This window comes from Acomys minous (genome assembly GCF_964271855.1).
Source record: "Acomys minous genome assembly, chromosome: 17".
NCBI lineage: Eukaryota > Metazoa > Chordata > Mammalia > Rodentia > Muridae > Acomys > Acomys minous.
This window is the reverse complement of record NC_140500.1, coordinates 40,793,659-40,806,715: the sequence shown is the minus strand read 5'-3', so window position 1 is coordinate 40,806,715 and position 13,057 is coordinate 40,793,659. Positions and strand designations below refer to the sequence as shown.

At 36.6% G+C, this 13,057-nt stretch overlaps 1 protein-coding gene across 6 annotated transcripts in view; it reads left to right on the top strand.

Moving 5' to 3' along the window:
• Nucleotides 1-13,057, top strand: part of CHL1 (cell adhesion molecule L1 like) — a 200,945-nt gene that overhangs the window by 126,829 nt on the left and 61,059 nt on the right. For 5 of the 6 annotated variants that reach the window (XM_084766825.1, XM_084766827.1, XM_084766822.1 and 2 more), the window contains 4 exons: nucleotides 563-750; nucleotides 10,193-10,315; nucleotides 11,326-11,496; nucleotides 12,483-12,530. In XM_084766825.1, coding sequence (XP_084622951.1) covers nucleotides 563-750; nucleotides 10,193-10,315; nucleotides 11,326-11,496; nucleotides 12,483-12,530 — 530 coding nt within the window. The remainder of the gene's footprint in view (nucleotides 1-562; nucleotides 751-10,192; nucleotides 10,316-11,325; nucleotides 11,497-12,482; nucleotides 12,531-13,057) is intronic. The other variant, XM_084766824.1, reaches the window with a different exon arrangement.

Genomic DNA, 13,057 nt, shown 5'->3' with positions numbered 1-13,057 from the left:
AGTGAATTGTTTATAAAGGGAAACACATTGAAGTGGGAAAATCTATGACAAACATGTCATCATCATAAAATTATTTTTAATGCTATTGTAAAACTGAGAAATTTTAACTGGAAAAATTATATACTCAACATGGATTTAAATATGCCAAACACTTGAAAATACCAGTAAAAGGGAATTAATGCAATTTGCTTGTGTGTGTGGGGGGGGGCGGTGCATGCGCGTGTGCACATTTTCTACACAGAAACCTACACATAGAGAAGCACATTCTATATTTGTCTTTACCTAATGTGCTAATGTATATCAATGATCTGAATCATATCTCTAATGGAAAACATTTTAATAAAACTTCAATTTAAGAGAGGATAAAATTTCCTCATCTCTTCTCTCACATTTACTATATTTTCCTTGCTTGTAAGGTTTCTTGAAGTTGTCTTTATACACTGTTAAGATCTTTTATGTATACTTAAAACTCATTAATTGTCTTGGTTTTACCATTTGTGCATTTCTTTATTAAAATACTTTTAAAAAACAGAAATGTCACCAACTTTACTTTATTTTCTAGATTTTCATGGACTAAAGATGACAAGCCTTTTGATCTTTCTGACCCTCGGATAATTGTATCTAACAATTCAGGCACATTCAAGATCCCAAATGAGGGACACATCTCTCATTTTCAAGGAAAATACCGCTGCTTTGCATCTAATAGACTCGGAACTGCCGTATCAGAAGAAATAGAGTTCATAGTACCAGGTAAGTGTTCAGGTAGAGATTTCATTGACAGCTGGTCTAGTAAAGTGTTAAGTAGACGAAATGCCATCTAAAGAAATGAATCAGTAGGAGTTTAATCAATGTGTATTTCATTCATTAGAAAATTTTTCTTCAGAATCTTGACATTTACAGTTAGATTTTTTTTTTCAGAAAGCAGCACAATCATGCTGTGTTTCAATAACTTACTATCTAACCCGGGGGAAAGTAATTACTTTCCATATGTTATGATGATTAAATTTATTATTAGCTAAATTTAGCTCAGTTTCACTAACAGATGATCTCAACATCTCTCCATCAACACAAAGACAGACTTTGGAAATACAATTTAGTGCAGTTCTTCCAGCGTTTCGGGGCCTGTATTCCTCATGTTGCCTTCTTGTGACTCCAGAAGGATAAAATATGCCATTTAAATCACAGAGTCCTAAGACAATAAGCACAAACACTTGTTTATAGGCCTTTAAATGCTTTGAGAGTTTCTAGGCACTGTCTTAGCTTACTGTCACATGGAGCAAAGCTAGCTGGATACTTCAGTTAAACACAGTCATTTCCCTGCAGGAGGGTAGAACCAGCCACTGGCAATGTCATCAATAAGTAAAAATCATGACAAACTGTCAGCCCTTTGCAGTTAAAACTGTCATTTTCTAAAATTATCACTGATTTTTTGATTGTGTAACCATTAAAGTAATTTACCTATGTGTATGAAATAGCCACTCATTTGTTTTCCCTGATCTCAGGTTTCTAACTCCACACAACAGTCAAAACTCACCTTAATTTTCTAGAAATTAAGTACCTCATTATATAGCGTATTGAAGCAATAATGATAGCTGACACTGAGGTTTTAACATTCTTCAATTTTTGAAAAGAAAATAAAAAGACCTCATTTTGTGGAGGTAAGAATTCACCATTCTGGGTCTAGTCAAGATCTCTGTTTTCAACTTCATTGCTTTAATAGATGTATAGAGTCGGGTAGATTCCTTCCTTCCATCCTTCCATCCTTCCTTCCATCCTTCCGTCCTTTCTTCCATCCTTCCTTCTTCTCTTCATCCTTTAGCTTCAGTTCAGAGTTCTGTGTTCATGTTAAACACAGTAAGCTTAAATGCGGAAAAAAAGACAGTAGTGTAAAAGCCAAAGTAAAGGACGCAAGTATCTATTTGTAGTGTCTTCTCTCTCCTGTTAGGGTTTCATCTTAAGAAACAAAGGCATATTTTCATCCCTCATACTTGGATGTTTTGTCTCCTCTTCCTTAAAGATAGCATTCATTTAAGATGTTATGCTCTTCCCTGCCCAGGTGTTTGTGCCTTCCCGCCACACACCAGCCTGCCCAGGTGTTTGTGCCTTCTTTCCAAACACCAGCGATCTGTGGGCACCAACATTTCTGTGTTTGTTTTATATGTGTTTACTTATTTGCACACATATAAGTGCACATACATGACAGATCTAATAATTCACTTATAGTGGAATATACTGTTGGAAAGACTTTGCTTTCACATCACAGGAAGAGATAATTTGTTCTAGAATTAGTGGCCTGACAACACAGATCCAAGTTGCCCCAAATTTAGCATTCTACTCTAGCAAAAGTTCATGCCATTTTTATACTAATGGAACAAAGAAAGTAATAAATTAAAAAATTTTAAAAATAGGTTGGTGGGCACATCCGGCAGATAGGTTATAGTGCAGTGAGGAAATCTCTGCTACAGGTAATGCTGTCTGATGACATTTATAGTTTGATCTGAAGAGTGATAAAGATGTTTTTGTATATCTTATAAGAATTTGTATGAGGGTCATAAAGGTGATTGAGTGGCTATTAAGGAGAATAGATAATTTAGCTCTAGACTTGCAACATTCCCACTCTCCAAAGTCCCTTACATTCTAGTTAGTGTGAAGTTCGGCCTTGTAGAATGTTTAACAGTAGTTTAGTTTTTAGAGGAATATTCAGTGTGTATTATAAATAAATTTTCACATAATCATGCAGAAAATGTTTTCCAGCAGTATAGAAAATCAGGAATACTTGGAGCTATAAAAGCAAATCTTATATAAATACATATGGCATGATTTTACTTCAGTTTAAGGTTTGTAAACCCATATGAAATATTGATTAGAAATATAATTTTAATTGGGAAATTTTTAATGAAAAACAAGAGAACACTAAACACAATATTGTGGATACTAATTACAACCAATGGAGATGGGAGGGGCTGGAGTCAGCACCAGGTGGAAGATAGTAAAGTTCTTGGTGGAGTGGGCAGTGTATAAAAAAATTTCCATCCTACTCCTCTCTTCCTCTGTATCATCTAGTTAGTTTCACTAATAGTCTCTTTAAATATTCAAAACGAACCTGCATGTGACATGCTAATCCCTCTGAAGTGGCTATCCTGGATTGAGATAATCTTAGTAAAATCTGTCGGCAGAGATGTGATGTGGAGACTTCCAAACCACATTTAGGCGTTAAATGACATTCAGCTAGAAATGTCTATAAATTCTGGATCAAAAAATAGTATTGCCATGAACATTGTGTCTGAGAGTCATGAAACCAGCTAATATATAGTCAGCCCTCTCTAATCTGAGCTTCTGCTCCTATGGATCCAGCAAACCTGAGGAAGAATTTATTGAAATGAAAATTTAGTTTTATATTTTTCCAGAGATATACTGATTTTTCTTTGCATGAAGAGTGCTTTGTGTCTGTGTTTTCGTATCTATGTCTTTATTATACATATTTTAACTGAAATGGCATTAAAAATACAGGATGAAAGAGAGATTAAATGTGCATTGTAAAAGACAGGGTATTGTGGTGGTCCTTAACCTGAATTCCAGTGGTTGCTATGGAGACAAAGGAAAAGGCAGTAGCTAGACCTGCTACAGGGAAAGAAATGGGGCAGTTGCATATAAGATACAGCAATTAACAGAATTTGAAAATATTTTTTCATTATGTAAATATTAACAATGAAATGATGATAGTATGGGGATAATTCTGGCCAGATTATGACCTCGTTGCAGTTAAAAGTTGTGGATCAAAGCTCAGGGCTTTAATATAGGTAATTGCTCTCTTTCTCTGCTGTTGTAGAAATGAGTAAAATGAATTAGATTTCTTAACATCATTTCCAGGCTGTTCTGAAAATACTTCATCATCTGACACCACTCTTGTCCTTCAGAGTTCATGAATAAGACCATTTTAAGCTTCCTTATTTAACAATGGATTTTATCTTAAGCTGACTGAAATTTTTATTTTCATATTGTTGGGAAGTTGGTGACTCTAGTTTTAGGGCTTTTGATCTCTATGTTATCGTATTGTTATTTAATTTAATGAAGACTTTTATTCACAGTGTTTAGTTTTCTATTTTTACAGTATCATATTTGAGTTTGGTAGGGAAGGGATAAGAGAAAAAGCCCAACAAATAGATTGATCTCATCAGTTATGCATACATGACAAATCCATTAACTAAGTGGAATATCTATGGAATAGGGCCCTGTTAGTGACTTAGTCAACAAATCATTTTTAGTCTCCCTTCCTGTGCTAGCTATTGTCCTGGTTGTATTCCTCAGCTTTCTACCACTATGACAAAACCCCTGAGGTAATCAATTTATAAAGAAATGTAGGTTCATTTGATTTTTTTTTTGTTTTTTTGGTTGTGTTTTTTTGTTTTTGTTTTTGTTTTGTTGTTTTGTTTTGTTTGTATTGTCCAGTACATGAAGGGTTGACATTATTGTTTTGGGCTAGAATTATGGAAGCACATTGTGATGGGAATATGTGCAGGAGTAAAATCTTCCTACAGTGTGATCTCGAGAGCAAAGAATATGAGAAAAAGCCATAGTCCCATATTTCCTTTCAAGATTACATTCCGAGTAACCCGAAGCTTTATCATTTGGCCTCATCTGTCAAAAGTCCTACCAGCTCCCAGAAGAGTCCATGGATACATAGCATTGAACACATGGGCATTTTGGGAATACTTACTAAAGCCTTAGTGTTAGTGATTTGGCATACCATAGCAAAACAAGAATGGCTACATGCTGCAGCTGTGAGTAGAGTGTGTGGAGACGGATACTCTTTTCCCTTTTCCACTATTGAAGTTTAAACTGATGACATAAATGCTTATATTTTGACTCTCTAATAATAAGCATCCTTCAGGTTTCTGAATAACTTTCTCCATGTGCTTTCCTGATCTGTCATAACCTGCACTACATATTCTGCCTTTTTAAAACTTAAGCTATTATTCATAGCTTCAGTTATTGTAAATGAAAACAATCATAATCTAATGTTAGAACAATTCCAGTATTCCCCAGTTTGTCCAAGAGGACCTTCTAGACCAGTGGTCCTCAATCTAATGATGCCACCCAGTTCTTCAGGCTGCGGTGGGCCCCAACCATTGCATTTTTGTAACTACTTCATAACCGTAATTTTACTGTTGAGACCCAGTGCTCTAGATAGACTATCATTTTCAAATAATATCTCTGCTAAGTAAGAAGAGGTGCTTTTATTCCTGAATATTGAGAAAATTGAAGTGATGAGTTTCCAGACAGTACCTGAAGTTGTAAGGCTCCAACAGAGCTTCTGTTTGCAGTTTGGCTGTATCTTGAATGAAGTGGGTAAGTCAGTTCCTAGTCATCTTGTCTATGGGATAGCTTTTCCATACAAATTGTCTTAGCTTCAAGAAGCCAGCTGTGAATGCAGATATTAAAATATAACCCACATTCATAAGTGAATACTAGATATGGGTGCACTGTGTTGAACAATGGACATGAAGAGGGCTTATCAGAGTACCACGAAGAACGGGAAGTTGTCGAGTCTTTCACATGCTGGTACAAGTAGGTCTACACTATCATTATGTAGTCAGGGGAGGTTGATTTCATTCAGGCTGGGTCATAATGGGATTTCTGAGCAAGTGTGAAGCCTTGCTTAAGTAGAAATGACAAGAAGGTGGATTCTGATCCCTTCGCGGATAGACCAATCAGGGTCAGGTCTAGTCTGGATGATCATGTTTTTCTGTTTATGGAGCGCTCCCTTGGAATCTAATAGCAAGCCAAAGGAGTGGAATTGCCAGGTGTGAGCACAGACTGTTGCCTAAGACTAAACTTATTGTATCTGTCCTTGATAAACAATGCTATGGGTATAACCAATGAATTGCAATCAGTCAGTCACTTTCAGAGTAGTTTTCAAGTGAAGTCATTTCTTTATCTGATTTAAATTTGTCTCTATGGCTGCTGCTGTGTTGTGTAATGCAATTTCACGTTGTCCTCACCGGTTCTCACAAGAATTTTGACACAACCTACAATCATCTGGGAAGAAAGAGCCGCACCTGAGCAATTGTCCAGATCATATTGGCCCATGACCATGTCTATGAGGGATTGTTTTGAATGATGACAGTTGTAGGGAGGTGCAGCCTACTCTTGGGCTGATCAAACCCTAGGTAGGTCTAGGCTGTAAAAGAAAGCTGTCTGAGCATGGGCCAGAGGTAAGCACAGCATCAGCATCCTGCCGTGATTTTTGCTTCAATTTCTACTTGAGTTCTTGTCCTCATTTCCCTCAATAATAGATTGGGACCTGCACATATACGTCCAGTAAACCTCTCCTCCCCAAATTGCTTTAGTTCATGATGCTCATTACAGCAACATAAAGCAAAAGAGAGCATGTATTATAAATGTTAAAATGTTCCTGATCTCCAATAGTAAAGACTAGAAGTTTCAAGGTCAGCAAATAATAATGAACCAGTCCAGATTAATTAATTTCTTCACCAATATCTCTTCTGAGACCTTAAAATTAGGCAATATATAATCTTCCCTGTTTTCTGGTACTAATTTCGTCTTTCACTGAAAGCCGTTCTGAAGATTTACAATGTGTGTTTAAGGGCTTGGTAAATGTATAAATTGTCTTTTCTTTTCCTTTATATTATGGATGGATTAGATGTCCACTCAACTAATTACATGTTTACAATTTGGGGACTTGAATTTTCATGATCTAAACTTAATAAATGTAAGGTTTCTAGCACTTCACTGGCTGCTTTATTTGTCTGAATCATTAGACTTTTCTGCATGCTGAGGGAACAGGTAAATAAAATATAAAAATAAGAACAAGCAAGGCTATCGTATTGAAGTTGGCCACACTAACACGGGAGGAGGAAAGAGCCCATAGAGCAGGCACAGGAGTCAGAGACCCACTTGTTCTCAAAGTCAGAAATCTCATAAAAAATAGTAAGCTAATAGCTAATATATATATATATATATATATATATATATATATATATATATATATATATATATATATATATATACACACACACAGAGGACCTGGTGAAGACTTGTGGAAGCCCTATTCTTGCTGCTGAAGTCTCTCTGAGCTTATATTAGTATTGATTACCTGATTCTGAGGGCCTTGTTCTCCTGGTGTCCTCCGTCGCCTCTTGATCCTTAGAAGTTTTCTGCCTCCTCTTCCACAGGATTTCATGATATCTGAGGAGAGGGATTTGATGGAGACCTCCCATTAAAACTTTTTCTCCAAATAATGTCTTGCTATAGGTCTCTGTATCTGTTCCCATCTCCTGGTCGAGGAACCCTTTCTGATGATAACTGGAAAGAGTACTGAACTATGAGTATAGCAGAATATCATTACGAGTCATTTTTATTGATATTTCGGGTTTACCCTAGATCTCTAGGCTGCCTAGTCTCTGGTTCTTGGCTACCCAAGTAATGTTGGCTGTGGGTTCCTTCTTGTGGAGGAAGCCTTAGGTAAAATCAGACCGTGTTTGGCTACTCTCTCACAAGTTTTGTGCCACTATTTCCTTAGTGTATTTTTCAGGCAGGACATATCGTAAGTCAAAGGTTTTGTCACTGGGTTGGTGACCATATTTTTCTTTTGATAGCCTGAAGAGTACCTTCCTGTACCAAAGAGACTAGAACGTAGGTGTGAGTTCTCCATAGAGGGCACCAGCTCATCATCTCCAAGTGAATTAAACTATGGAAATCTTGTACTCAGCAATGGGACCTCACTGTCATTTTTCAGAGAGCAACATTGTATCCTAACAACAGCCTGGGTTCTTAGGGATTTCCTTGGGAATCATTTGTCCAAGAACTCAATTGAATGCAACCAATCTCACCACTGGAAGCCCTGCCTGCCTATGAGAGATGGTCAGTTGAGAGTCTGTATCTGCCATTACTAGGAGTCCTTATTAGCACTCTAATAGTCCCTATCAGAATAAAAGAGTTCTTATATCCTAGGAAGTTTCCACTGCACTGTGTTTCCACACCAGCTCCCAAATGTTCCCCCAATTCCAGTTGCCTCTCCCTGCATTCTCCACCCCATCTGGCCTTCACCTGATTTCCTATTCCAGGCCCCACACACTCCCTTAAAATCTATTCTATTTCTCCGCCGAGGGAGATCCCTGCACCCCCTCTAGAGTCTTCCTCTTTAACTAACCTCTCTGGGTCTATGGATTGTATCTTGGTTATCATCAGTTTAATGTCCAAATGTTCCCTTATTAGTTAATATACATCATGTTTATCTTTCTGGGTCTATGTTACCTCACTCACATGATTGAATTCTAGTTATTTTGCCTGCAAGTCTCATGATGTCACTTTTTTTTTTAATTAGCCGATTAATACTCCTACCTGTAAAGGTGCCACATTTTCCTTATTCATTCTTCGGTTAAAGAACATCTGGGTTGCTTCCCCTTTCTGGTTATTATGAACGAAGCTGCAATGAATATGGCTGTGCAAATGTCCCTGTGGTAGGATAGAGTATCTTATGGGCACATGCCCAAGAGTGGTATTGTTGGATCATGAGGTAGATTAATTTCTAATTTTCTGAAGAGCTACCATATTGGTTTCCATAGTGGCTATAAAAGTTTTCACTTCCACCAGCTATGCGGGAGTGTTCTCCTTCCTCAACGTCATCACAAGCATGAGCTGTCACTTGTGGTTTTGATCTTAGTCTTTGGATAGGTGTAAGATGGAATCTCAAAGTAGCCTTGGTGGCTAAGGATGTTGAATTTTGATGGGGTCTGTATTGAATCTGTTGATTGCTTTGTGGTAGGATGGCCATTTTATTATGTTAATCCTACTAAATCATGACCATGGGAGATCTTTCCATCTTCAGAATCTTCTTCAGCTTCTTTCTTCAAAGAGTTGAAGTTTTATCATGCAAGTCTTTCACTTTCTTGGTTAGAGTTATCCTAAGTTATTTTATAGTATTTGAGGCTATTGTGAAAGGTATTATTTCCAATTTTCTTTCTGAGCCCATTTCCCATTTAAATAGAGAGCTGGCTACTGATTTTTGTGAATTAATATTCTATCCAGTAACTTTGCTGGAGGTGTTTATCAGCTGTAGAAATTCCCCAGTGGAATATAGGGTCACCTATGTATACTACCTTATCATCTGTACATACCAATATTTTGACTTCTCTCTTTCTGATTTGTATACTCTTGATCTTCAGTTGTCTTATTGTTCTAGGTAAGACTTCAAGCAGTATGTTGAATAGCTATGTATTTTAGTGAAAATTATTTTTGCAGAGTTGTTTTGAGTTTCTCTCCATTTAAGCTGATGTTTTCTATAAACTTGTTGTAAATGGCCTTTATTATGCTTAGGTATTTCCCTTGTATCCCTAATCACCCCCAAACTTTAATCATAAAGGGATATTAAGTTTTGTCAAATTGTTTTTCTGCAGTGAATGAGATAATCATGTTTTTTTTCTTTTAGTTCTATATAGTTGATTACATTATTTGATTTTTGTATATTGAATATCTCTGCATCTCTGGAATGAAGCCTATTTGATCATGGTGGACTATCTGTTTGATGTATTCATGGATTCAGTTTTCTATTATGGCATTGAGTCTTTTTGCATAGGACTGACTTTGCAAAGTTGGATTTAAGAGTACTATGTGAGGCTAATTTTTAGACCTCCTTTTATAGGAAAAAAGTATAAACAAAAGACTTTGTAACATAAACATTTTGCAAGTGAATTTTATAGAAGCAAATAGCAAGTTTTCTTGGTAGAGCATCTCAAAGTGCCTTGACAGAACCCCATATCGTCTCAGAATAAAGTACATGTGAATCAAACTTGAATTTTTTAACAAACAGAAACAATTTATTCTAACCTTATAATAAAAAAGAACAACTAAATAATTCAGTGCCCCATATCCTTTTTCTCACATTTACCCTACAGAGGTAAATATAATTAAGAATCTGGTGTGATGAGGCTGCCTGTAGCGCTTTCCTCTCTCTGTTCCTCTGTTCCAAGCACAGACAAGAGAAGGTCTGCAGGCAGCCTCATCACAACAAATTCTTAATTATATTGACCTGTGTAGGGTAGATGTGAGAATAAGAATTTCCTAGTTACTCTTTTTTCATATAACAAAAAGAATATAAATGGTGATTAATAGCATAGAAAATACTAATGATATATTAAAAGTGAGTAGCTCATGGTGATCATTTTGCCAGGTGTTCCAAAATTCCCAAAAGAAAAAATTGAACCCATAGATGTAGAAGAAGGGGATTCCATTGTCCTGCCTTGCAACCCACCCAAAGGCTTCCCACCTTTGCACATCTATTGGATGAATATTGGTAAGTAGCGTTTTGCTCTTTAACTGAGGTCACTTTAATTCCATGAATTATGTATATAACACAATGAAAGTAATTATCCATGTGTGGTTGGTTATGCTGTAGAAACAAATTAATTTCAAAATTAGATACATTTGAGATTCCATTATTCCTCCCAAATATAAACTACAATATGAAGGCACTATAAAATCACTATGTGCCTTGATTTTACAGTATTGAATGGGGTTATTCATATGCTAGGACATGCCAGTGAAAAAGCGTGCCTCCATAATCTTTCTCTTTGGAATGTAGGCTAGGTCAGAATTGAAGCAACTTGGGTTGTGTTGTTGGTTTAGTATTACAGTTTTCGCTAGTTCTACCTGCTAAAAACAATGACCTACAAGACTTTCAGTGTCAGCCTTTGTGTTTACTCCTCCAAATCACTTTGGTGATTCCTGACGTCAAACATCTACTTGCAAAGCCCGTTCTGTCACATGCTTCCGCGCTGTCCTGTGGGTGTTTTCTCATTATACTACATAGGTACATCATATTTGTACTGCATTCAGACGGGAAGTGAGTGGATTGGCTCTGAGACGCAGCCAAAGCATATAGCTTTCATGCATCCTAGAATTAGACAGCTGCATGCAGTGCAGGGTGATCAGTGGTGCAGACATCAGTTTTGAGGAGCACAGTTTCAGAGAAACAGCATGCATAGAAAATAAAGATAGCAACTCTTTGTTATCTGAACTGAACAGTTTTCAGCTAAGCCAAAGCAAAGGTAGAGGCCACTTGGTAAGTAGAGATGGAACACCTAGCCCGGCAGTCTATCTGTGAGACACTTGGCCTTCCACGGATTTCACTGTTGCTTATTCTTTTAGCTGTTTGCTTGCTCGCTGCTCTTGTATTAAGACCAGACTGTCTAAAACTAGGAAAAGCAAACAAGAAACATCATAATACAAATCACATGAAAGAAATAAAAATGAGAATGTCTGATGCAGCCGATTTCACTGACAAGGCTTTTCTTTTCCTTGCAGAACTAGAACACATTACTCAAAATGAGCGAATGTACATGAGCCAAAAGGGAGATCTGTACTTTGCAAATGTGGAAGAAAAAGACAGTCGGAATGATTACTGTTGCTTCGCCGCATTTCCAAAATTAAGGACAATTGTACAAAAAATGCCAATGAAACTAACCGTGAACAGTTGTAAGTTCAGATAATTTATTCTTCCTTCACTCGTGCTGAATGCAAATATGCATAATTTCATTCTTCTTGCCGAAGCCATTTAAAGCCGGTTGGTATTTCCCGTCATTGTTTTGTTTAACTCTAGAGACTTCATACAGATGATCTAGACATCTGCAGCTGCAGATCCACAGTAGCTCTGACTCTGGCAGCCAGAAAATCAAATCTCAATTCACAATACGAATGTGTTTCATTTGGTGTCTGCCGGATCTTCTCATTGTCAGTGAGCACAAAGCACATCTCAGGCACGGGCTCATCGTGACCTTGGATAAATTAGCAAGCTGGAAGGGAAGGAGACCAAAACTGAATCAAAAGAAAAATCACATATATATATATATATATATATATATATATATATATATATATATATATAAATCACATCAAGCTTTTTTTTGTCCCTCCCAAATTGGCAAAGTTATCTGAATTGATTTTCGATTTCCTCCTTGATTCTGTGAATGCATGTCTGCATTCCCTAAAGGAAAGCAGTAATTAGTGAAAGGCAAAGTGGGAAGATTCAAAGGCAAAGGATAATCGCAGCCGCTTTCTGGCTGAATAATTGGTCCTGGTAAAGCAGAAGGGTGGCATGACCATTTCATCGTCTGATGTGGTCCATGACTGGTCCATTACGTTGTGTGCATACAATGTGTGGGGTCTTCCTTATGAAGCCTTTCAGTAGCTTGAAATCATTATCATAGTAGAGTCATCACTTGTCTCTTCATAACTTCAAGTTGAAGCTCCATATATAATATATATGTACATACAAATGTGTGTATATATACATATATATGTATAAGTGTAAAAATTGTATTGCCATAGACAGTACACAAATGGGCATGGCTGTACTTCATTTTGTAATTTTCCTCAAATAAATACATGACTTTATGTACTTTCTTGATGTCAGCATCTACCATTATGTTTGTATTAGTTTCTTCCATCTTTTTTTGTTTCAGTAAAGCATGCTAATGATTCAAGTTCATCCACAGAAAATAGTACCCATGGTAAGTTGGCCATATTGAGACTTTGGGCATCGATTTTTACCTTTAGTCGTTCATTGTCATCTCAGTTTGATTTTTTTCCTTGATGTATTATTCCAAGAGTTTATTAGAAAGAATGCCAATATTTCTTCTGTAAAGTAACCCTTCAACATATGAGGTTCTATTATCACAGTCCTTTAGAATTTATGCAAAGAGATATGTATACATGTGTGTGATCTTAACATGTGATATTTAATTATATCTAAGGAACATATATAACTATAGTTTTCTAATAGGTCAGAAATGGCACAGAAGGTTGATAGAGTTTCAAGACAACTAGACAAACACTGGGTTTCATAAAGTTAAATGACTCATTTTTACTTGGGAGACTTGTCAGAACAGTTGATGAACTTCTATTCAATCTCACTGAAAAAGAAAGCAGTTTTCAAAAGACCTCCAATTTTCTTGCCTATAGAATCTTGGAAATTTTATTTATTTTTCCTATAAAACATCCATCAGAGCTTGCATTTTATCTAAGATGCTTGAATTAA